The sequence below is a fragment of the Bubalus bubalis genome, chromosome 17, assembly GCF_019923935.1.
Source record: "Bubalus bubalis isolate 160015118507 breed Murrah chromosome 17, NDDB_SH_1, whole genome shotgun sequence".
Classification (NCBI taxonomy): domain Eukaryota; kingdom Metazoa; phylum Chordata; class Mammalia; order Artiodactyla; family Bovidae; genus Bubalus; species Bubalus bubalis.
The window spans coordinates 24,443,860-24,469,388 of NC_059173.1; the positions used below are offsets into that span (position 1 = coordinate 24,443,860).

The window sequence follows — 25,529 nt, forward strand, 5'->3', positions numbered from 1 at the left end:
CTCTGTTGGATCCTGAAACCCCCACTTTCCAGTGGACATTCCATGATGACTGGGCGTGACATGCTCTGTTTCTTGTGTAAAGTTGGAAGCCACAGGATCCAAAGGAGGAGATGAAGCCAGCTCTGAGTCCATCCGAGGAAGTGTTTCCTTAGAGTTTGTTCTGATGCCCTCAGACCCTGGAGGGGGCAGAAAGACCCACACTGTCTTTGCTTCAAACTTCACAACATCTTGGGCTTTTTTCTTTCCAACCATCCTGTCTTTATAAACAGCCAGAGCTAAAAGAGGAAGGCTCTGACTGAACACCTTAAACTCTGGTGCTGATGACGTGGAGATGAGAACAGCGAATTTATAGATTCTGTCCTGTGTCATTTCCAGTTTAATCCTACACCTCCATCTCACAACAGAGTACCTTCCCAAAGGCAGTTATCTGGTAAACCTGCTCCTCATGCCCAGGATTCTCTAACAATACCCATCACCATCCTCTTCCTTTTTTTTTTTTTTTTTTTTTTGGTGGCATCTGAGGGTCTTGAGAGTTGGGGCTCCCCTATGGCCATAGAAAAGAGAGGAAGGGAGAAACAGAGTCCAAACCCCTAGTGGACAAATCCATCTGAGTCTGGAATCAGTGATGCCAACCTAAGACAAGGCCAAGTGTTGTCCTGGGTACTGACCAGTGATGCTGCTGCTGATAAAATACTGGTCATTGGGAGTCTCTGCTCTCATCCTGGTTGAATGATATTGTATGTGCTTGGCTCCACTGAATCTCAGCATAGTTCATCCATATCTTTATAGAAACATACACACATGCCTCATGCCCTTTGGGGAAGGGCATGTTTTTAAATGAATAAAGTGTCACCGTCCGCTGTACAGCAAGAGCCCCTGTGTGTTCCTTTTGTGAGCCTGATTCAACAAGAACCAGACCCACCCCACCTTCCAGTTCCTGCACTTTAAAAGCAGATATTAGTACACTGACACAACTCATTAAGAAGGGTTTAAAATACAATTGCTATTTTAATACCAAAGTATAGACGTAAAAAGAATGCTTTTCTGTAAATGTTCTAGATGCTCTCAGTTTCATACTCCGTTAACTTTATGTTTAAACATTTTGCGTATAGTTTCCAATTTGCTGATGTACAGGTTTGGATGACTCAACGAGTCAATTTCCAGATAGAACTAAGATACTATAACCTTCACATGCGGAGGGAAATTGCATTTAATGCAGCATGGTGTTCTCTAGCAAAGAGGCACTGCTCGTACCTGACTTGCAATTGGTGTGATGGGCTGGCTGGCGCTCACCATTTCTGCCAGAAGAGCCCTCCGCACCCCTTCCCCACACTTTGGCAATGAAGTTAAATAGGATAGCTTTGTTTTGATCTGAAAGGTTCATCAGGTATCTTCAGGTTTCCAAAGGCATACTGTGCAGGCTCTCCACGCAGATGGGAATGGGTAGTCCACATGGTGCCTTGGGTGCCCCACAGACTGGAATGCCCCACTAGCTAGTTTCCGTTCTGATGGCTTCCCTCACTGTGGCTCAGATGCTAAAGAGTCCACCTACAATGCAGGAGACCCAGGTTTGATCCCCGGGTCGGGAAGATCCCCTGAGAAGGCAATAGCTACTCACTCCTGTATTCTTGCCTGCAGAATGCCATGGACAGAGGAGCACGACAGAGCGACTAACACACTCACACACACTATCAGTTAGGGATGGGATTTGGAAATCCTTTGTACTCTCAGCCGCCACGTGGCTTCAAGTGTTCATTGCATTTCTGTGTCATCTTCAGTAACAATACTTGGCATAGCTGCATAAACTCTTCCCTAGAAGCTTCCTGGTGCTTGACCTTGCAGTTCGTTAATTGCAGCCCATTAGGAGATAGGGAGAGCCAGCTCTTGTCTTCTTCCTTCTCCCACCTCTCTCTCCTCCCTCGTGCATCTCCCCATACCCCACCCTCCCACCTCCCTTCCCCTTTCTGACCCAGTCTCCTCTTGGAGAGTTAGGAGTCTGATGTGGGAGTGACACATAGGAAGTCCTCCCCAGCCAAAGCCAGCCCTCACCAGGGAGGTCAGGTAGTAAAAGCAGCAGTTCCCTAACCTCAGCTTTTATTTTTATTTTTATTTAATTTTTAAAAATAATTTCATTTATTTATTTAGTTTTGGCTGTTGCTGCATGGGCTTTTCTCTAGTTGCAGAGTATGGGCTACTCTAGTTGCCGTGTGTGGGCTTCGCATTGTGATGGCTTCTCTTATTGTGGAGCACAGACTCTAGGGCGTGCGGGCCTCAGTAGCTGTGGCTCCCAGGCTCTATAGCACAGACTCAATTGTTGCAGTGCGTGGGCTTAGTTGCCCCGCAGCATGTGGAATCTTTCTGGGGCAGGGATTGAACCTGTGTCCCCTGCATTGGCAGGCAAATTCTTAACCACTGGACCACCAGAGAAGTCCCCACTGTCACTTTGAAAACTCCTGATGCTTGGGCTGCCTCTCAGACTGATTACATCAGAGTCTTGGAGGTGGAGGCACCCAGGCCCGAAGTTTCCCTGATCCAATGTGCAGCCACAAGGGACAAGGACTGACTGAAACATCCACTTGAATATGGACCAGAATTTCAGGGAAAACAAGGACCATTGAAGTAAAGGTTGGTTGTGACTTTGTATTAAAAACTGAATCCCAACATTAAGAACATAGAGTACATTCGTCTAATGTTTACTAAGATGTATTTCTGCAGATAGAATTGAAACTCTCAGCGCAGTGCCAAGAAATATTTCACACAAACAATAAGCAAAACCCATCCACTGGGACTTCATCAATATTCCTCAGAGCTTCTTTTCTTCCTTTGATGTTGTGGTTTTCTTCCACAGTGTCTGCCCTATCATCATCCTTAAGTCACTCATTACCTGGTTCCATCCTGCCAGAGCCTCCTTTGCCTAGGTTTTAGGTAATTTTCTAGCATCTGTTTCATCCATTTCAGGAAAATCCTGCATCTTCTGCAAGGTTTGCTATTTCACTTTTTAGCTGACTTACATCGTGTTGACATTTAAACATGTAGAATGTGGAACCATCATTAAGAGGGGCCAACTCTATCCTGGGTAAGGGGAGTGGAAGGGTATTATTTAGAATTAACATTTGGGTATGACTGACAGAAAATCCAAAATAATAGTGGCTTAAGCAGAAGAGAAATATAATTTTATCTATCAAGTAAAGAGAGTAATTCAGCTCAGATTGTGCTTCCCAGGGTCAGGGACCCTCCATCCTCAGCAGGTGTTCCTCTCTACCCACCCCCCATGGTGTAAGGTGGCTGCCCAAGCACTGCCATCATGCCTGAATTCCAGGCTGCAGGAAGATGGAAAGTGGGAGCAAAGATTTATCTCTTCCCTTTAAGGAAAATTCCTGTTTCCAGTTACATACTGTGCCCACATCCCATTGTAAGGGAAGCTTAGGATTGCAGGCTTTTCTCCCAGCAGCCATGTGCCCAGTTAAAAACCAAGTGTCTATTATTGAGACTTCCCTGGTGGTCCAATGACTAAGACTCTGTGCTCCTGATATAGGGGGTTCAGATTTGATCCCTGGTTTGGGAACTAGATCCCACATGCCACAAAGAGTTCACATGCTGCAACTAAGAGCCACAGCAGCCAAATAAATAAATAAAGTAAACAAAACAAAACAAAAAAAAACAAACAAACAATGATCTATAATCAAAACAGAAGGGGATGAACAACCAGAGCAGACTATCCTAGAGCTATGGGACAGTTTCAAAAAGTGTAATATGCATAATGAGAATGCCAGAAGGAAAAGAGAGAAAGAAACAGAAGAAATATTTGAAACAATAACTCCGATAGTTCTCCAAGATCAAGGTCAGACACCAAACCACAGATTCAGCAAACTCAGAAATCATCAAGAAAGGTAAATGCCAGAAAAATATACATGTAAGCTTAACACATTCAAACTACAGAAAATCAAAAATAAAGAAAAAAATACCTTGAAAGAAGTCACAGGGGGAAAAAACCCCCACTTTCGTAGAGAGGAAAAAATTTACAGGAATTATATCTGACTTCTATGGAACCATGCAAACAAGATGAGAGTGGAGTGAAATATTTAAAGTTTTTTTAAAAAGAAAGAGAGACTTCCCTGGTGGTCCAGTGGTTTAGAATCCACCTTCCATCTAGAAAGATGGTACTGATTAACCTATTTGAAGGGCAGCAAATGGGCATCCCAAGTGACACAAGTGATAAAGAACCCACCTGCCAATGCAGGAGACATAAGAGATGCGGGTTTGATCCCTGGCTTGGGAAGATCCCCTGGAGGAGGGCACAGCAACCCACTCCAGTATTCTTGCCTAGAGAATCCCATGGACAGAGGAGCCTGGCAGGCTGCAGTCCATGGGGTCACAAAGAGTCGGACACAACTGAATTGACTTAGCACAACAGAGATGCAGACATAGAGAACAGATCTATGGACTGGAGTTTGGGGGAGGAAGGAGAGGGTGGGACAGAAGGAGAGACTAACATGGAAACACATACACTACCATATTTAAAATAGATCGCCAGTGGGAATTTGCTGTATGACTCAGGGAGCTCAACCCAGTGCTCTGTGACAACTTAGAGGGGTGGGATGGGTGGGAACTGGGAGGGAAGTTTACGAGTGAGGGGTCAACCTATGGCTGATTCATGCTGTGTATGGCAGAAACCAACACAATATTGTAAAGCAATTATCCTTCAATTAAAAATTAAAAAAAAAAATCCATCCTCCAGTGCAGGGGCACAAGTTCAATCCCTGGTGGAGGAACAAAGATCCCACATGCCAGGGGACAAAAGCTCATGTGCTGCAACTGCTGAACCTGTGCACCATATTTACAGAGAAACCCACAGGCTGCAATGAAAGATACTGCATTTTGCAGTGAAGATCCTGAGTGCCGTAACTAAGACTCGACACAACCAAATAAATAAATATTAAACAATAAATAAATACAGAGAAGGGAAAATGCCGATTTGGAACAGCTTGCAGTACAGTAGCCACTGTGAAAAACTGAATTTAAATTCTATAGTGGTTACAGCTGTATGATCTCTTACTAATCACTGCTGCTGCTGCTAAGTTGCTTCAGTCGTGTCTGACTCTGTGTGACCCCATAGATGGCAGCCGACCAGGCTCCCCCGTCCCTGGGGTTCTCTAGGCAAGAACACTGGAGTGGGTTGCCATTTCCTTCTCCAATGTGTGAAAGTGAAAAGTGAAAGTGAAGTCGCTCAGTCGTGTCCAACTCATAGCGACCCCAGGCCAAGAAAAGTGTTTCCCATAAGGTTTTGATTAAGGCTTGAAGGCCATCCCAACATAGTTCACCTTTTCTTCCCAAGATCTCATTTGTATACAAACCCTCAGCTGGAGCCATGTATCAATTATTACCTCAAACCCTGAGTACAAGGGTTTCCAGCTGAATCTCCTACAATGTTTCTTTGTGTGAGGTGAGACACAGTCCTGGAAGACATAATAAAATGAAATGTATTGACTCTATATGTAATCCCAGTCTTTCCACTGGTTGTTCTCCTGGTTCCCCTAAATGAGTAAGCATGGCAATGCTCATGTCGGAAGGTCTTGGGAAATAGAAATAGTTTCTCAAATGATCCATGAGTCAGTTTGACTGAGACAAAACAAAAATTTGGACTAAAAAATAAGATCATGCAGTATTTGTCTTTCTCTGACTTATTTTGCTTAGCCTAATGCCGTCCAAGTCTATCCAGGTTGTTGTCAATGGCGACATTTCACTCTTTTACAGAGTAGCAGTCCATTGCATATATGTATCACATCTTTATCCATTTGTCTGTAGATGGACACTCAGGTGGTTTCCATATCTTTGGTCAGTCTTTCTTTCCTTTTTAAAATAGAAAAAAAATTATTTTTTGGCCATGTCACTCATGGCATGTGGGATCTTAGTTACAGAACCAGGAACCAAAACCATATCCTCTGCACTGGAAGCATGGAATCTTAACCACTGGGCTGCCAGGAGAATCCCCTAAGCCAGTATTTCTTATAGCAGTTGACACAGACACTGCTTTCGGGGATGGATACCATAATGAACACTCCTTATCCTTATGAGAGGGGTCACTTCTTAGTGGGCTCAACCATTCACACAGACATGGATGGATGATTACAAGCAGTCACTGAGCAGGCAGCCAACGCTCAGGAAGGGATCAGATCAAAGGCTGTGAGAATATGACCCATGAGGCAGTTATGCCTCCAAGGTTATGAAAACCCCAGCCAAGGCACTACAGGTCATTCCCAAGAGAACTGTTTTAGACTGTAAAGGAACTTCTGCTAAAAATGATTACAAAAAAAAGTCTATCAGGGGGAGGGTGTCAATTTAAAAAAATAAAAATGACTTCATCTTTATCTGTGGCCACAATCTATTTTAAAGAGATTATTTTACAATCTACTTCTTTCTTCAGACTCATTACTAGTCCTTAAAAATCCAGGCTGAAAGAAATATCTTCCCTCCAAATTACACAATTCTGCTAAATTACAAAATCTTTCTTCTTAGAAAAAAAAAAAAATAACTTCATGATGCCATTCTCAGTAGAGGCCTTCGAACTCTTTCTACAATCTTTAGAAAGCCCCAGCTATTAGGAGAGTCATGCTTCATTTAAAGTGGATTTTCTTCTTTAGCATCTAATATAAAAATATGCTAAGTATTTCCTCCAAATCAGAAAGGTTAATAACCAGGCATTTGCAAGAAGTCAGAGCATGAGGAGCCAAGTAATACTAGGAGACTAGCTTTCTGACTTGGTATTTGGTGCAAATTCCCCCATTTTAGAAACAGCTGGAAAAGCAACTCACAGAGTCTAAAGATCTTGTAGATTTCTGCTTGCTAAGAAGGGTTTCCTCTCTGTGTTACAGAGTCTAGGCTCTGTATGGCTCTCTGTACAGCAGGTCAATGTATCAAGAGAGGAGATGTTGGGGCAAAAGTTAGCGACTTCATTTAAAAACCAGCAGATTGAGAAGATGGTGGACAAGTGTCCCAAAGAACCATCTTCCTGAAGTTAGAATTCAGACTTTTTTGATACTAGAAGGGGAGAGGGTGTGGCTGGTTGTTGCAAACTTCTTGGTGCAGGAATCCTTTGTTCTTGCAGCTGTCCATGTAGGTCAGGTCATTATGTTCCTATAAAAGTCTAACAAGATAAATATTATTCTCTGTTCTGAAATATTTTATCTCTGTATGGATAGAAAAGTTTTACACCTTTAAAGGTCAGAGCCTTGAGAAGGGCCCTCCTGTATATTTCAGGCTCTAGGGAACATTCTTTTACAAAAGGTGCAGGGCCAGCACGACTCAGCCAAGGCAAAAGAGCACAAGAGTTAGAGCTAAAGGAATAGATCCAACATGGAGTCAGATTTGCTCTTCTCTGTTTCATTGTTCCTTTCCTATCCTATCTCTCCCAGTGTCTAATTTAGACACGATCCGGTATCTAAATGAGTTTAGAGGCTCAGCGGGCATATAAAAAATGATAATACACAAGGTGATTGAAAAAAAATCTGTGTTTATGACTTAAAATGGTGTCATTACTCCAATTTTGTCAGTAATCACAAACATTAATTGGACACTGTGTGCCGGGCAGGGTGCTAATGCTGACGACCTTGAACTTTACCAGAGCTCTGTGTTCCTGGAAAACAGCAAAGGTTAAGAAATGCACTCCCCACATTTATGTTCAGGGAAATGGTTTACTGTAAAGGACTTCCCTTCCCTACATGGCTTACATGAACTCACAGATTGCCTACTTCCGCCACTTCCCATGCACTTCTCCTTCCTCAGGTTCTGGTCCAGCCTTAGTCAGAGGCAGCAGAGAGCTCATCCATCACAGCCCCCCACCTTCACCCCCAACAGCCTAGTCTCAGGACACAGACATCTCCCACACATCCCACTTCCCCATACCAGGCTCTTTCTAAGCCTTGTTTCCTCTTCCTAGATTTAATAGAAAATACACTTTGCAAAATGCTTGCAAAGATTTGCTTACAAATCTTATTGTCAGAGAGTCCTCTCTATTGCAAAAAATCCTCACAAATCCACTCCAATAAAATCTCTCTTTGCTAACTCAGGATTTGCTTCTTTTTTGACTGTGCCTTATCTGCAGTGTCTCGATCCTCACACCAACCCCATTAATTAACAGATGAGGAAACCGAGGCTCTGAAACTGGTCCTGAGTCACAGGGGTGGAAAGAGATAAAGCCAGAAAACAGACTCGGGGCTGCTTAGACTGTTTTCTCATCTCTCTCATTCCCTGCACCCCCGCCCCCACCCCCCATTCTCTCTCTCTCTGTCTCATATTCTCTCTCTCATTCTCTCCCTGTCTCTCTCTCTCCAACCCTACATGTGATTGTCTCCTTATCCCACGCACTTAGTTGTCAGCTAGACTCTAAGGAATTTAGTTTGCACATGAACTAGATAACTGTTCAACCCAAGTCAAAGGGAATTGAAAAGGATCAGAGTATGTGACACCCAAATATGCCTCTTGGTCATACAGATTATTTTGAACTGAAGTCGGTGCCAAGATGAGTGACTGAAAGTGGCACAGTTGTGTCCGACTCTGTAACCCCATCAGCTACAGCCTGCCAGGCTCCTTGGTCCATGGGATTTTTCCAGGCAAGAATACTGGAATGGGTTGCCATTTCCTTCTCCAGGGGATCTTTCCAACCCAGGAAACAAAACCAGGTCTCCTATTTTGCAGGCAGTTTCTTTACCATCCGAGCCATCAGACAAACAAATTTTACGAAATAACATTCATCTTCCATTAGTTTCCCTATCTGTTTATCTTCCCACAACTAATTGCCCCTAGAATCTCAAATCCCCTTTCCATTTGAGGCAGGAGGTAAATGCCTGCCTGCCATTCCAGGGTAAAGCAATTGGAGATTCAATCCTTGTAGACTGAAACTCCAAGACAAGAATACCAGAACAATTAAGAGAAGGCTAGACCCTGCCCAGATCACATGTTTCTCATTCTTGAAGTCATGAGACCTCCCTGACCACACGTATGCAGAAAGTCTCTTTGGAGGTCAAAGGGGAGTGACGCTAACTAATGCCAGGCTACCCATAGGCCTTTGCAGTAGAATCCATCTTGGCTAAGAGATGCATGCACACACATGGGAGGATCTGGAGAGGTACCAAAAATGGACTGTGAATCAGGCAAATCAAAATGATTGGCCAAAGGAAACTAGAAGAAATGCCCTGTATAAGTGATTTAAACACGAAATGGCACCCCACTCCAGTACTCTTGCCTGGAAAATCCCATGGATGAAGGAGCCTGGTAGGCTGCAGTCCATGGGGTCACTGAGAGTCGGACATGACTGAGCGACTTCACTTTCACTTCTCACTTTCATGCACTGGAGAAGGAAATGGCAACCCACTCCAGTGTGTTCTTGCCTGGAGAATCCCAGGGACGGGGGAGCCTGGTGGGCTGCCAGACGTCTATGGGGTTGCACAGAGTCAGACACGACTGAAGCGACTTAGCAGCAGCAGCAGCAGCAGCAGCAGCAGGGACTCTCCCTCTGAGTCTAACACATCCTATACTCTTTTTCTCTTAATGAATACTTTACTTGCTTCTCTACTTTCCGTCCTTGTAGAAATTCTCTGCAGAGCTGAAAGGCCAGGGCCCTTGTCACTGACCACTGGTCTAGTGGCTAGGATCTGGTGCTCTCACTGTGTGACCTGGCCTCAGTCTCTGGCTGGGAACCTGAGCCCTGCTTCAAGCCACTGCAGGCTGAGGCTACCAGAGATCACTTTGTCTTTTCACGGCTCCAAATATATGTTGCCCTTTGTAGAAATTGTATGTAAGTCTCTGCCTCTGTAGGATTTTCAGTTCTGTGAGCCTTCATATGGATGTGAATAAACTTGTTCCTCCTATTCATCCATCTTTTGTTAGATATGCAGGATTCCGGCCACTGAACCAACAGGGTAGAGGAAAGAGATGTTTTCCCTCATGTAAGTTTTAATATCAATATGTTTATTTTGAATGAATTACATAGTTAGGAGTATTGTTCTTTGTTGATCAGTAGAACAGAGATACAATTTTGATCAATAGGTCTTAAAAATGTGTGAAAGCATGCTAAGTTCCTCAGTCGTGTCTGACTCTTTGCAACCCTATGGACTGTTGCCTGTCAGGCTACTCTGTCCTTAGATTCTCTAGGCAAGAATACTGGAGTGGGTTGCCATGCCCTACTCCAGGGGATCTTCCAGACCCAGGGATCGAACCCACGTCTCTTATGTCTCCTGCATTGGCAGGCAGGTTCTTTACCACTAATGCCGTCTGGGAAGCCCAGGTCTTAAATATAATAAGACGTTTTTGTTTTTAAGAATGTTTTTAGCAGCCTGAAAACAACTACGATATTGCCTTTATTCATCATTTTTTCCTATTTTCTGGTGGCAGAATACTACACCAATATATTAACTAAGCCTATATCCTTTGCATGCACCCATACAGGTACACACTTACATTAATTCTTTGTGAAAACTGGACCATTTTGAGCTTATTGCATATGGGACTGGAGGTAGGCATTGTCAGACCAGATTCAGATACAAAAGAGTCAAATTCTTGGCGTGAGTTGCTAAGAAGCCTTTGGAATTTCCAGAGAGAGAAAACAAGAGTCTTGAAAACCAAGGCTTTTGAATTGCAAAGCAGACGTTTTTGACAGAGACAGAAAGGTTCTGTTGGTTCAAAACAGAAGGTCTAGATAGTTATCAGAGGCAAAGTCCTGAAGGACTCAAGGCATAATGTCTGTGCTTTAATGATCAGATTGGGAAGAAAACAGATGAGGACTCGGGTCACCTGGGCCTTGAAAATTTGAGGTATAGCAAGGCAACAAATCAGCTGCCATTCAAAAACCCTGACTCACTGTTGCCAGGTGGAGGGGGTACATTGTGCCTTGAGGACCACACAGGAAGCACCAGAGTCCATCAGGAGGCAGAGAGAGCTGGTGAAGGGGATATGTGCATTAAGCCCACATTTTGGCCAGTCATGAGGAGCAGAAGCCTCCATTGATTTTTTTTTTAATTGGACAATAGTCTTTTTTTTTAATATGTATTTTAATTATTTATTTGGCTGCTGTGGGTCTTAGTTGCAGCGCATGGTATCTGGACCACCACCAACAGTGGACCACCAAGGAAGCCCTGGAACAGTTAATTTACAATGTGGTGTTAGTTTCAGATGTACAGCAAAGTGATTCAGTGCTACATGTATATATTCTTTTTCAGATTCATTTCCCTTACAGGTTTTTACAAAATATTGAGTGCAGTTCCCTGGGCTATACAGTGGGTCCTTGTTGGTTATCTATTTTATATTTAGTAGTGTGTTTATGTTCATCCCAAGCTCCCAATTTATCCCTCCCTACTCTCTATTAACGATTTCAGTGCTTTTCTAGGTACGAGAAGATGTAAAAAACTGGGCTTAGAAAATGTTCTCCTGAAAAGGTCTAATTATCTGAAGGCATGTTCTGCCAGTATCTTCTAGAGCACAGAGGGCCTCCTTCCTGACTTGTGCTCTGAATTCCTTTCAGGGTGTGTTGAAGATCGGTGGCTGCAGTGACCAGTCACTTTGTCTTTGTCGAATCAGAGGGTGAGTGACAGCTTTCAGCCATCAGACCTAGGACTTGGAACTCAGGAATACTTCCAATTCAGTGTCTATTCTCCAAACTAAGGCAGTCCTATGCCCCATTTTGACAGGAAGTTATTACAGTTATAGTTGCCTTGTTGTGTTGTGAAGTCGCTCAGTCGTGTCCGACTCTTTGCGACCCCATGGACTGTAGCCTACCAGACTCCTCCCTCCATAGGATTCTCCAGGCAAGAGTATTGGAGTGGGTTGCCATTTCCTTCTCCAGGGGATCTTCCCAACCCAGAAATCAGACCCGGGTCTCCTGCATTCTGGGCAGACGCTTTAACCTCTGAGCCACCAATCGTTGCCTAGTTCCCTAAATTAAAACTGAGCAGGTCTCTGTGGGGCTCCGGAGTACAGATCTGTTCTGTGTTCTGCATTTCTTATCCGTAGGATATAGGCTTCTTTCAGCCTCCTTGACCTTCCCTGAGTTCCAAAGGGTGGATTCAAACAATTGCTAATCAGGGAAGGGAGGGGATACAGAAACAGAGGAGGAACAATCAAATGGTGGTACAGCCTTGAGACAGCGTCCTGGTTCCTAGTCAAAAAATATGCATAACAGGGCCCCCACCCAGGTGGAGGATGGTAACTTCAGGCTGAGCACAAGATTCCTGGAGCACAGCTCTGTTGCCTCACCACCAACCAATCAAAGTCACAAACTCTGCAGCCCTCACCCCAAATGTTGCCTTCTGTTTCTGGGGACCAGTGATGACCATCCTGTTAGGTCTCCTGTTTGGCCCCTGTCTATTTCATCTCTGAGAGGAGCCAGCAGTTTCAAACTAAATCACTGTTATTACAAGGGTGAATGCTGGTTTCAGACAAAAAATACCTTGACTTAGATCAGGTAGAGAGAGACTTCTGCTCTGCTAGGCAGGCCTACACCCATGCACAGCAGGAAGAAGTTACAGAATAAAAGAGACCTCTACCTCAATTCCCAAGAAGTATCTTGAGTATGAAGTCTCTTAGTGGGGAGTTGTTAGAGGAAGGACACTGACTGAAACCGTCCCCTGGGCGGCCACCATAGTAACCATTTGCATGAGTTGTTTTATGACAGGAGGTCCTGGTAAGGAACACGGAACTAATAAGCCACCAACTGGAAGTTTCGGAAAGGTCAAAAGGAGACACCACATGTCCAACCACCTCCCAGAAACCTCTCTGGCATCATCTTGGCTGAACAAGGCATGGACCACCATAAAGGACTCTGAGTCAGAATGATTGGCTAAAGACAACCTGGAAACTAATCCCATCACCATAAAACCAGAGACTGCAAGCCACAGAGCTGTACTCCTGGGTTCCCTTACCCTACTGCTCTCCACCTGGGTGCCCTTTCCCAATAAAATCTCTTGCTTTGTCAGCACATGTGTCTCCTTGTACAATTCATTTCTGAGTGTTAGACAAGAGTCCAGTTTCAGGCCCTGGAAGGTGGTCCCCCTTCCTGCAACATTTCATATTTAGTAGTGTATATATGTTCATCCCAAGCTCCCAATTTGTCTCTCCCTACTCTCTATTAATGATTTTGGTGCTTTTCTAAGTATGAGAAGATGTAAAAAATTGGACTTATAAAATCTTCTCCTGAAAAGGTCTAATTATCTGAAGGCTTGTTCTGCTAATATCTTCCAGAGCACAGAGGGCCTCCTTCCTGACTTGTGCTCTGAATTCCTTTCGGGGTGTGTTGAAGATCAGTGGCCAGTGACTTTGTCTTTGTAGAATCAGAGGGTGAATGACAGCTTTCAGCCATCAGAGTAAAGTCAGGTCCCTGCTTGGGCCCGCCTGTGCAGGTAATGAGAAAGAATTCCCGAGGTGTCACCTCATATCTTTTTTTTTTTTTGAGTCTTTTTAAAAAATTATTCATTTCTTTTTGGATGTGCTGGGTCTCCACTGTTGCGCGTGGCCTTTCTCTAGTTGAGGCCAGTGGGGCTACTCCCTACTTGCAGGGCTTCGGTTTCTCACTACGATGGCTTCTCTTGTTGTGAAGCATGGGCTCTAGGGTGCAAGGGCTCAGGAGCTGTGGTGCATGGGCTTAGTTGCTCTGCAGCGTGTGGGATCTTCCCGGACGAGGGATCGAACCCATGTTCCCTGCATTGGCAGGCAAACTCTTAACACTGGAACACCAGGGAAGTCCCACCCCATCTCTTTTAACTCTCTCTGTTGGGATTTCCTTTCTTACACTTATTTATGATGACCCAACACATGCAGGTGAATTTGTACTGAGATGAGTGTTTTGCAGTTACCCACTCTCCATCTTCACAACTCGCCAATAATTGCCCTACTCTTGCGACCTCCAATCCATGGGCATGGGTAATATCACAAATAGAATTTTCAAGGTGTTAAAAACTTAATTCTATGAATGAGACTATGTCAGGTTTCATTTAACACATTAGTGAGGGAACCAGTGGGAAATCAAAACCAGTTTAAAGGACATGAGGAACTGATGTCTGTGCATCAATAAAATTCTAAAAATTATAAAGTAGGATCATGTCAAATGGTAGGTATAGTGGTTGGCTTCTCTAAATAATTTGCGTTGCACCTTGACAAAAATAATTTTTAATATCTAAATATTGAAACTTGTAACATGTCTGACTCCTAATCTATTACACACACACACACACACACACACACACACACACACACACGAGTCTCTTCCTCAGAACTCTTAATGCTGGCTACGATTAGCTGGTCCAGGAATGAACATTCGATCCAAGATAGGCAATCAATCTTTCTCTGAGAATTTTGAGCTGTAAAGAGTGAAAACTGCAACAAATGTTACAGAAATGAGCAGAATGTGAAATGAGAGAGAGAGAGAAAGAGAGTTTTAAAGAATTCAATTACCAGACTTTGGTTATTCAGGCTGGTATTTTTTGTCTTCTGTTTTAAAGGGACACCTCTTTAAAATAAATTCTCTGTTTTGCTTACTTTAGTTTGGGGTGAATGGAAATGGCATTCTTATAACCACCTGAGTGCTGTTGCTGAACGAGGCTGCTTGGATGGCTGCAGAGTCATTAGTACACGGCACCAAAAGGTCAAACTGAAAAGCTCTAAGCTGGGTCCAGCCTTTGCGGCTCCTGGCATTCCCTGGCTTTTAGCAGCGTCACTTCAATCTCTGCCTCTTTCTTCACAGGACACCCTTTGTTTGTCTGGATGTTATGAACTGAAGTGAATCAAATTCGTATGTTGAAGCCCCAACTCTGAATATGACTGTATTCAAAGATAAGGCTTTTCTGTGTGTGCTCAGTTGCTTCAATTGCATCCAACTCTCTGCAACCCCATGGACTGCAGCCCGCCAGGCTCCTCTCTCCATGGGATTCTCCAGACAAGAATACTGGAGTGGGTTGCTGCTTCCTCTTCCAGGGCATCTTCCTGACCCAGGGATTGCACCTGAGTCTCTTGTGCCTTCTGCATTGGCAGGTGGGTTCTTTACCACTGAGCCACAGGGGAAGTCCTTTCATAGATAAGGCCTCTAGGGAGAGAGTTAAGAATAAATAGAATCATTAGAATGGGTCCCTACTCCAGCAGGACCGGTGTGGGAGATGAAGGAGGAGGGGACACAGTAGGGGAGGAGGAGCAGAAGCCAGAGGAAATATCAGAGACCTCTTTTGCTCCCACATGCTCAGAGGAAAGGCACCTGAGGTCACAGCAAGGAAACCATGTGTAAGCCAGAAGATGAGTCTCACTAGAGACCAACCCTGGTGGCTCCTTCATCCTGGACTCCCAGGCTCTAGAACCTTGAAAATAAAGGTCCATCGTGTAAGCCACCCCATCTTGTATTTTACCGTGGCACTTGAACTGATACACTATGTCTTCTTTTCTCTCTTCTAAAAGGACACTCATTCTTGGATTTCCCCCTCACCTTTATCCATGGTGGTCTCATCTTGAGATCCTCATCTTATTTACATTTTCAGAGATGCTTGGTCCAACAGAATCATGTTCCTAGGTCCTAGGTGAACATACCTCCTGGAAGCCTGATTCAACCAGCTTAACCAGCACATCTCATTTTTTAGCCAATTTAAGACCACTTATATATAATCCAAGGCAGGGCCTCACTGTTTGTAGAATGCAATGTGCCTGGCACCCTTCTGCATTTATGCAGGGCAGTAGCCTCCTTCACAGACACATGCAGCCATTGTGAATGTGGGTTATTTAGGCAGCAGGCCACAGCGTGGCTAGGAGGGCAGCTCTGGGAAAGGGTGGAGTGTGGGGCTAGTTGACATCAAATCCCTTGAGATCAATCAGAGCCCTTGTTAACTGCCTCATGGAATTAGGAGGTGGGTGCCGTGGAAGAAAGGAGAACATCAAAGCTCCGGCTAAAGATGTGAGCACTTTAAAAATCATCAAATTCTTGAGTGCTTATCCTGGAAGTGTAATGGGTGCAAACTTTCTTTAGGGCTATTTGGTTTTATATACGTTGTGTAAAAATACTGGAGGGTTGCCATGCCCTCCTCTAGGGGATCTTTCTGACCCAGGGATCAAACCCACATCTCATGTGTCTCCTGAATTGGTAGGCAGATTCTTTATCACTGTGCTACCTGGGAAGCTACATATATAAATTCAATTCAGTTCAGTTCAGTCGCTCAGTCGTGTCCGAATCTTTGAGACCCCATGAACTGCAGCATGCCAGGCCTCCCTATCCATTACCAACTCCTGGAGTTCACTCAGACTCACGTCCATCAAGTCGGTGATGCCATCCAGCCATCTCATCCTCTGTCGTCCCCTTCTCCTTCTGCCCCCAATCCCTCCCAGCATCACAGTCTTTTCCAGTGACTCAACTCTTCGCATGAGGTGGCCAAAGTACTGGAGTTTCAGCTTTAGAATCATTCCTTCCAAAGAACACTCAGGACTGATCTCCTTCAGAATGGACTGGTTGGATCTCCTTGCAGTCCAAGGGACTCTCAAGAGTCTTCTCCAACACCACAGTTCAAAAGCATCAATTCTTGGGCGCTCAGCCTTCTTCACAGTCCAACTCTCACATCCATACATGACCACTGGAAAAACCATAGCCTTGACTAGACGGACCTTTGTTGGCAAAGTAATGTCTCTGCTTTTGAATATGCTATCTAGGTTGGTCGTAACTTTCCTTCCAAGGAGTAAGCGTCTTTTAATAATCATGGCTGCAATCACCATTTGCAGTGATTTTGGAGCCCCCAAAAATAAAGTCTGACACTGTTTCCACTGTTCCCCATCTATTTCCCATGAAGTGATGGGACCAGATGCCATGATCTTCATTTTCTGAATGTTGAGCTTTAAGCCAACTTTTTCACTCTCCTCTTTCACTTTCATCAAGAGGCTTTTTAGTTCCTCTTCACTTTCTGCTATAAGGGTGGTGTCATCTGCATATCTGAGGTTGTTGATATTTCTCCTGGCAATCTTGATTCCAGCTTGTGCTTCCTCCAGCCCAGCGTTTCTCATGATGTACTCTGCATAGAAGTTAAATAAGCAGGGTGACAAATACAGCCTTGATGTACTCCTTTTCCTATTTGGAACCAGTCTGTTTTTCCATGTCCAGTTCTAACTGTTGCTTCTTGACCTGCATATAGGTTTCTCAAGAGGCAGGTCAGATGGTCTGGTATTCCCATCTCTTTCAGAATTTTCCACAGTTTATTGAGATCCACACAGTCAAAGGCTTTGGCATAGTCAATAAAGCAGAAATAGATGTTTGTTCTGGAACTCTCGTCCTTTTTCCATGATCCAGCGGATGTTGGCAAGTTGACCTCTGGTTCCTCTGCCTTTTCTAAAACCAGCTTGAACATCTGGAAGTTCACAGTTCACGTATTGCTGAAGCCTGGCTTGGAGAATTTTGAGCATTACTTTACTAGCATGTGAGATGAGTGCAATTGTGTGGTAGTTTGAGCATTCTTTGGCATTGCCTTTCTTTGGGATTGCAATGAAAACTGACCTTTTCCAGTCCTGTGGCCACTGCTGAGTTTTCCAAATTTTCTGGCATATTGAGTGCAGCACTTTCACAGCATCATCTTCCAGGATTTGAAATAGCTCAACTGGAATTCCATCACCTCCACTAGCTTTGTTCATAGTGACGCTTTCTAAGGCCCACTTGACTTCACATTCCAGGATGTCTGGCTCTAGGTGAGTGATCACACCATCGTGATTATCTTAGTTGTGAAGCTCTTTTTTGTACAGTTCTTCTATGTATTCTTGCCACGTCTTCTTAATATCTTCTGCTTCTGTTAGGTCCATACATTTCTGTCCTTTATCGAGCCCATCTTTGCATGAAATGTTCCCTTGGTATCTCTAATTTTCTTGAAGAGATCTCTAGTCTTTCCCATTCTGCTGTTTTCCTCTATTTCTTTGCATTGATCGCTGAGGAAGGCTTTCTTATCTCTCCTTGCTATTCTTTGGAACTCTGCATTCAGATGCTTATTATGTTTCCTTTTCTTCTTTGCTTTTCGCTTCTCTTCTTTTCACAGCTATTTGTAAGGCCTCCTCAGACAGCCATTTTGTGTTAATTATAATGACCAACAATTCCAACAGTGCAAATATCCAGAAATAGCAAATTGATTGTTGCTGTATAGTTTTAACATGGAATAATGTGCAGCTTTTAGAATTTAAAACATAAATGATATGACTGGACAAGGAAACGTAGACCACCTTGTATGTAAAGTATGATCTCAGTTTCCTTATAAACCAGAACTTGTTCATGGGTGTGTATTTGGGCGATGAGGTTATGGGTAACATTTATTTTCTTGTGTGTTTTTTCTGTGGTCTTTAAGCTTCCCAAAGTGAACATATTTTATTTTCGTAGGTTAAAAATGATATTTTAAAAATTATTATGAAACAATAATAATGATTATAAAATAATAAATGAAGAAGGAAAAATAATCACAAAGCCCCGAAATCTCCATCTGTCAATGACTAGTCTCGAGTTCCATCAAATGAAAATGCTGATATGAAATGCTACACATGTTTCTGGAACAGACTAGCTGAGGCCACTATGTAAAATGAAAGACATCTTTCCCTCTTATTCCTAAATGTCCCACTGGAGCTATCTCTTCAAAAAAGAGTCTTAAATATCTTCATCAAGAACAAAAACCATGCTTTGTTTAAGCATTGGCTTCTGGCTTAAGACTGTATTTCAGTTTTCTTGGAAGTGGTTAATAAAACTGTAGTGAAGCAGAAGTTGGACATAGACATAGGGCACATCTCAGATGCACTGCCATAGGCTTGAAAGTAGAAATGCTTAGTCTTCCACAGACTAGCACCTGACTTTTATCTGAGAGGGTTTATGGGGAGATGTGGAGTCTCTTTCTAGTAAACTATGGCATGATGGGTAAAGGATCAATATGACCAGTGTTGAAATTAACCTAATTGAAAGTAATCGTTCTGTCACTGTACAGGCGTGTCAAGTCCGCATAGAGCCCACCTGGTGAAATCCTGGCATTTGTACCAAGTGCGTTCCTTGGATTCATCGCAGGCATTTGGGATGCTAGCTTCAATTCAAAGACAGCTTTGAGTGCCCTCAAAGGAAAATTCTACCAGTTGCTAAGCCTGCTTTGTTTTAGGAGCCACTATATACTTTTTTCATGTGTTAATAATCAAGATAAATTAGAATGTGACCATTTTGTTAAACTAAAGTGACTTGCAGTTCTGAATTTTTGGTTAAAGGTTTTGGCTGATGTAGAAATGTTATTTTAAATATATTTTGAATTATAAGAACAGAAACTTTTTTATAGTTTTTTTCCCCCATTTAACTGGAATGATTTCCAAGTTTCTGCAAATAAGGTAATTGTAAATTTAAAGAATTAAGCATTTATTGGTGAATAATGTATATCTTCTCATTCTGAGAAACGTAAGTGGGTCAAGTCAAAATAAATCCTTTAAAGTTTACTATGCTGCCAGTAGTTTCACAGCCATTCTCTTGTATTTATTTTTCAGTTAAGTCAAATAAAAATGATTAAGACTGAAAAAAAAGTGGTGGCCAGAGTCACCTAAGATTTAAGGCCCAGTCCAGGAGTACTAAATTAACCAAATGTGGGTGATTTCTGAGCTCTCAGAACTCATCTCTCATCACCTCATAACCTCAGTTATTTGAATTTGAAAATCTCCAAAGAAGACGCTTTATTTTTCCTGGTGGAAGTCAGGGGTGGTAAACTACACTGGGAAAGAAGAAACAAGCCCTCTTTCTATATGAGCAATTTGTAATGCAAGTCCCCTCACACACACAAAAACAACAACACAGGATTAATACTTCATTTTCACTGGATGGGAGAGTGTCCTCTATCTTGGGACCTTCTGGTCCTGCCTCTGGCTGTGTCTTGACTGGTGAGCAGTGAAGCTCAGACAAGGCTGCAGTTGGGGAAAACCTTTTTGGTTAATCTTTCTCATCCATAACATTTCCATGAAAAAATAAAGAAACGGTTTGTCAAGAGCTTGTCACAAGCCATGGAGGCTTCCATGTGGAAACCAACCATTTAATGCCTCAGTGGCAGCTGCGAATTTTTCATTAAGTTGTCCAGTATAATTTCATCATTCTGGGAAGTATTCGGCTTTCTTCCGTTCTTTTGGGTTGGAGAGAAGCCAGTCATTGGAAAGTCGACAGCTCTATCTAGGTGCATGGTCAGGGTGAAATTCTTGAAGCATGCTCTTAAAATCCATTATTTACCACTTTGTTCTTAATTGATATGTGAGTATATGTTTTCATAATTTGTTCTTTCATGATGGACACTTGGTTATTATCTCCGTGTCTCCAATGACAATCCATTCTGATCTTTTCTAGCTTTGCCTGGAATGGGGTTCACCCATTTACCCATTATCTGTTCACTCCACAAGTAATCCTTGATGGTTTGTTATGGATCAGAATCTGGTGTACACTTTGGGGAAGGTGGCTGTGAACCAAGGAGGGCAAGACTCCTACCATCACGGTGGGGTATATTCTAGAGCAGGGGTTCCCAACTTCCAAAATCTAATGCCTGATGATCTGAGGTGGAGTTGATGCAATAATAATAGAAATAAAGTGCACAATAAATATAATGCACTTTAATCATCCAGGCTTCAGCTATACGTGAACCGTGAAATTCCAGATGTTCAAGCTGGTTTTAGAAAAGGCAGAGGAACCAGAGGTCAAATTGCCAACATCTGCTGGATCATCGAAAAAAGCAAGAGAGTTCCAGAAAAACATCTATTTCTGCCTTATTGACTATGCCAAAGCCTTTGACTGTGTGGATCACAATAACCTGTGGAAAATTCTGAAAGAGATGGGAATACCAGACCACCTGACCTGCTTCTTGAGAAACCTGTATGCAGGTCAGGAAGCAACAGTTAGAACTGGATATGGAACAACAGACTGGTTCCAAATAGGAAAAGGAGTATGTCAAGGCTGTATATTTCCACCCTGTTTATTTAACTTATATGCAGAGTACATCATGAGAAACGCTGGGCTGGAGGAAGCACAAGCTAGAATCAAGATTGCCAGGAGAAATATCAACAACCTCAGATATACAGATGACACCACCCTTATGGCAGAAAGTGAAGAAGAACTAAATAGCCTCTTGATGAAAGTGAAAGAGGAGAGTGATAAAGTTGGCTTAAAGCTCAACATTGAGAAAGCTACGATCATGGCATCTGATCCAATCACTTCATGGCAAATAGATGGCGAAACAGTGGAAACAGTGGCAAAGTTTATTTTTTTGGGCTCCAAAGTCACTGCAGATGGTAATTACAGCCATGAAATTAAAAGACGCTTACTCCTTGGAAGGAAAGTTATGACCAACCTAGATTGCATATTCAAAAGCAGAGACATTACTTTGCCAACAAAAGTCTGTCTAGTCAAGGCTCTGGTTTTTCCAGTAGTCATTTATGGATTTAAGAGTTGGACTATAAAGAAAGCTGAGCACTGAAGAACTGATAGTTTTGAACTGTGATGTTGGACAAGACTCTTGAGAGTGACTTGGACAGTAAGGAGATCCAACCAGTCCATCTTAAAAGAGATCAGTCCTGGGTGTTCATTGGAAGGACTGATGTTGAGGCTGAAACTTCAATACTTTGGCCACCAGATGCGAAGAGCTGGCTAATTTGAAAAGACCCTGATGCTGGGAAAGATTGAAGGCAGGAGAAGGGGACGACAGAGGATGAGATGGTTGAATGGCATCACCAACTCAATGGACATAGGTTTGGGTGAACTCCGGGAGTTGGTGATGGGCAGGGAGGCCTGGTGTGCTGTGATTCATGGGGTTGCAAAGTGTCGGACATGACTGAGTGACTGAACTGAACTGAACTGAATCATCCTGAAACCATCTCCCCCCAGTCCATGGAAAAATTATCTCCCTTGAAGCTGGTCCCTAGTGGCAAAAAAAAGGTTGGGGACCACTGTAGAGGTCCGTGCTCCTCCCATTCCTGGGCATAAAGACCTATTTCTAGATGTATCAAGGCTTTAGGGAGATGTAAACCAATGTCACATCTACCTCTTTACATGACACATCTTTGATTTGTGTAATTGCCCTTCTACATAAAGGTTATTTATAGTTTAAGCTTAATTGAATCAAGCATTAGCAGATATCTGATGGGATCTGAACAATTTTCAGAGATTACTTGTACTGCAGAATGGCCCAGGTTATTATTGGGGCCCTGGGGAAATAAAATGAGAAGCGGTAACTTTAACATAAGTGACCCATCAACATTACATGTGCAAACGGGCCCATACATGTGCACACATGCCTGTCTATTTCTAAGAATTTCCTAGAGAAACATTGCAAATAGCTTCTTCTATAAATAAGCTATCATTTCTTCCCCTGTCTTTGGATTCGTTATGAAACGGAAATATGTTACATGGATACCAGCTATTATGGCTTTTACTTTTTAATATATTTAAAAATATATATTTTATTTATTTGGCTACATTGGGTCTTAGTTGCAGCATTCAGGATTTTCAGTTGTGGCATGTGGAATCTAGTTCCCTGACCAGGGATCAAACCCAGGCCCCCTGCATTGTGAGCTTAGAGTCTCAGCCACTGGACCATCAGGGAGGTCCCTACTATGTCTTTTAAATGTATGTCTCTAAAACATATGTTTAAAGGTTCCTAGGAATCAAGGCTTTTTGTTTAAATTTTTAACACTTTATTGAGGTAACATTGTTTATAACACTATTTGTTCCCCATGTACTGACTTCTGTACACACTGCAGAGTGCTCACCACCTAAAGTTTAGGTTCCCAGAGTTTCCTGGTGGTCCAGTGTTTAGGACTCTGCACTTTCACTGCAGCTGGCCGGAGTTCAATCCCTGTTAGGGGAGCTAAAATCCTGCAAGAGAGAAACTAAGGAGTAATTCAATAGACCAACAGTTTTTAGTTTTCATCTGTCACAATACAGTTGAGCCCCTGTACCCATTTCACTGCCCTCAACCCCTTCCCCTCTGATAACTACTGCTCTGTTCTCTGTATTTGTGTTTGCTTTTATTCAGTTTGTTCTTTTTCTTTCCTTTTTATGTCCGCATATAAGTGAAATCCTATGGTATTTGTCTTCCTTCATCTGACTTATTTCACTTAGCATGATACTCTCAAGGTCCATGCTGTTCCAAGAGCTAAGATTTCATCTTTTAGTATTCTATTCTCTGTGTGTGTGTGTATGTATCTCACATCTTCTTTATCTATTCATCTATTTATAGACACTTAGGTTTGTTGCATGGGATTCCCTGGTAGCTCAGCTGGTAAAGAATCCGCCAGCAATGCAGGAGACCTGGGTTTGATTCCTGGGTTAGAAAGATCCCCTGCAGAAGGAAATGGCAACCCACTCCAGTATTCTTGCCTGGAGAATGCCATGGACAGGGGAGCCTGGCAGGCTACAGTTCATGGGGTCACAAAGAGTCAGACATGACTGAGCGACTAAGCACAGCACAGCACAGGTTGCTTGCATATTTTGGCTGTTGTAAATACTGTTGGAATAAACATGGGAGCTGTGCGTAGAGCATGGGAGGGCTCATGGCCCCTTGCTCCATTCTCAAGTTCAGTTCAGTTCAGTCACTCAGTCGTGTCTGACTCTGCAACCCCATGGACTGCAGCACACCAGGCCTCCCTGTCCATCACCAACTCCTGGAGTTTACCCAAACTCATGTCCATTGAGTCAGTGATGCCATTCAACCATCTTATCCTCTGTCAACCCCTTCTCCTCCTGCCTTCAGTCTTTCCCAGCATCAGGGTCTTTTCCAATGAGTCAGCTCTTCGCATCAGGTGGCCAAAGTACTGGAGTTTCAGCTTCAACATCAGTCCTTACAATGAACATTCAGGACTGATTTCCTTTAGGATGGACTGCTTGGATCTCCTTGCAGTCCAGGGGACACTCAAGAGTCTTCTCCAACACCACAGTTCAAAAGCATCAATTCTTCAGTGCTCAGCTTTCTTTATAGTCCAACTCTCACATCCATACATGACCACTGGAAAAACCACAGCTTTGACTAGACGGACCTTTGTTGGCAAAGTAATATCTCTGCTTTTTAATATGCTGTCTAGGTTGGTCATAACTTTCCTTCCAGGGAGTAAGCGTCTTTTAATTTCATGGCTTCAGTCACCATCTGCAGTGATTTTGGAGCCCCTCAAAATAAAGTCAGCCACTGTTTCCAATGTTTCCCCATCTATTTGCCATGAAGTGATGGGACTGAATGCCATGATCTTTGTTTTCTGAATGTTGAGCTTTAAGCCAACTTTTTCACTCTCCTCTTTTACTTTCATCAAGAGGCTCTTTAGTTCTTCTTCACTTTCTGCCATAAGTGTGGTGTCATCTGCATATCTGAGGTTATTGATATTTCTCCCAGCAATCTTGATTCCAGGTTGTGCTTCATCCAGCTCAGTGTTTCTCATGATATACTCTGTATATAAGTTAAATAAGCAGGGTGACAATATACAGCCTTAATGTACTCTTTTTCCTATTTGGAACCAGTCTGTTGTTCCATATCCAGTTCTAACTGTTGCTTTCTTACCTGCATACAGATTTCTCAAGAGGCAGGTCAGGTGGTCTGGTATTCCCATCTCTTGAAGAATTTTCTACAGTTTATTGTGATCCACACAGTCAAAGGCTTTGGCATAGTCAATAAAGCAGAAATAGATGTCTTTGTGGAACTCTTGCCTTTTTGATGATCCGTGGATGTTGGCAATTTGATCTCTGGTTCCTCTGCCTTTTCTAAAACCAGCTTGAACATCTGGAAGTTCACGGTTCACATATTGTTGAAGCACGGCTTGGAGACTTTTGAGCATTACTTTACTAGTGTGTGAAATAAGTGCAATTGTGCAGTAGTTTGAACATTCTTTGGCATTGCCTTTCTTTGGGATTGGAATTAAAACTGACCTTTTCCAGTCCTGTGGCCACTGCTGAGTTTTCCACATTTGCTGGCCTATCAAGTGCAGCACTTCAACAGTATCATCTTTTAGGATATGAAATAGCTCAACTGGAATTCCATCACCTCCACTAGCTTTGTTCATAGTGATGCTTCCTAAGGCCCACTTGACTTCACATTCCAGGATGTCTGGCTCTACGTGAGTGATCATGCCATCGTGATTATCTGGGTCATGAAGATCTTTTTTGTACAGTTCTTCTGTGTATTCTTGCCACTTCTTAATATCTTCTGCTTCTGTTAGTTCCATACATTCTGTCCTTTATCGAGCCCATCTTTGCATGAAATGTTCCCTTGTTATCTCTAATTTTCTTGAAGAGATCTCTTGTCTTTCCCATTCTATTGTTTTCCTCTATTTCTTTGAATTGATCACAGAAAACTAGTCAATCCTTTGTTTCAGGCCCTGTTCTATTCCATTAATATATACCTGCACATTCTAGGCAGAAGGTAGTAAAAGCTCTCTCTGGAGGGTTACAGTGTTAATATATTACTGACCTTTTATTTTAGTTAAGCCTATTCACTTTTTCCATTATTTTCGCAGAGTGCAATCTATAGAATTAACTCCCAATGGTGTTGGGCTTCTAATTGCAAATT

The 25,529-nt window shown here is 42.9% G+C and overlaps 1 protein-coding gene across 11 annotated transcripts in view; it reads left to right on the forward strand.

Annotated features, from left to right (window-relative positions):
* Positions 1–25,529, forward strand: part of GLT1D1 (glycosyltransferase 1 domain containing 1) — a 173,876-nt gene that overhangs the window by 114,689 nt on the left and 33,658 nt on the right. For 5 of the 11 annotated variants that reach the window (XR_006545586.2, XR_006545587.2, XR_006545589.2 and 2 more), the window contains 3 exons: positions 2,398–2,625; positions 9,886–9,944; positions 11,516–12,742. The exons of 1 other annotated variant lie outside the window; for it this stretch is intronic. Coding sequence is in view for 5 of the 10 variants with exons in the window: in XM_044930293.2 (XP_044786228.1) it covers positions 2,398–2,563 (166 nt within the window). In the remaining 5 variants the exon portion in view is untranslated. Of the gene's footprint in view, positions 1–2,397; positions 4,312–9,885; positions 9,945–11,515; positions 12,743–25,529 lie in introns of those variants that run through there. 5 more of the 11 variants (XM_044930295.2, XM_044930294.2, XM_044930297.2 and 2 more) reach the window with 5 other exon arrangements.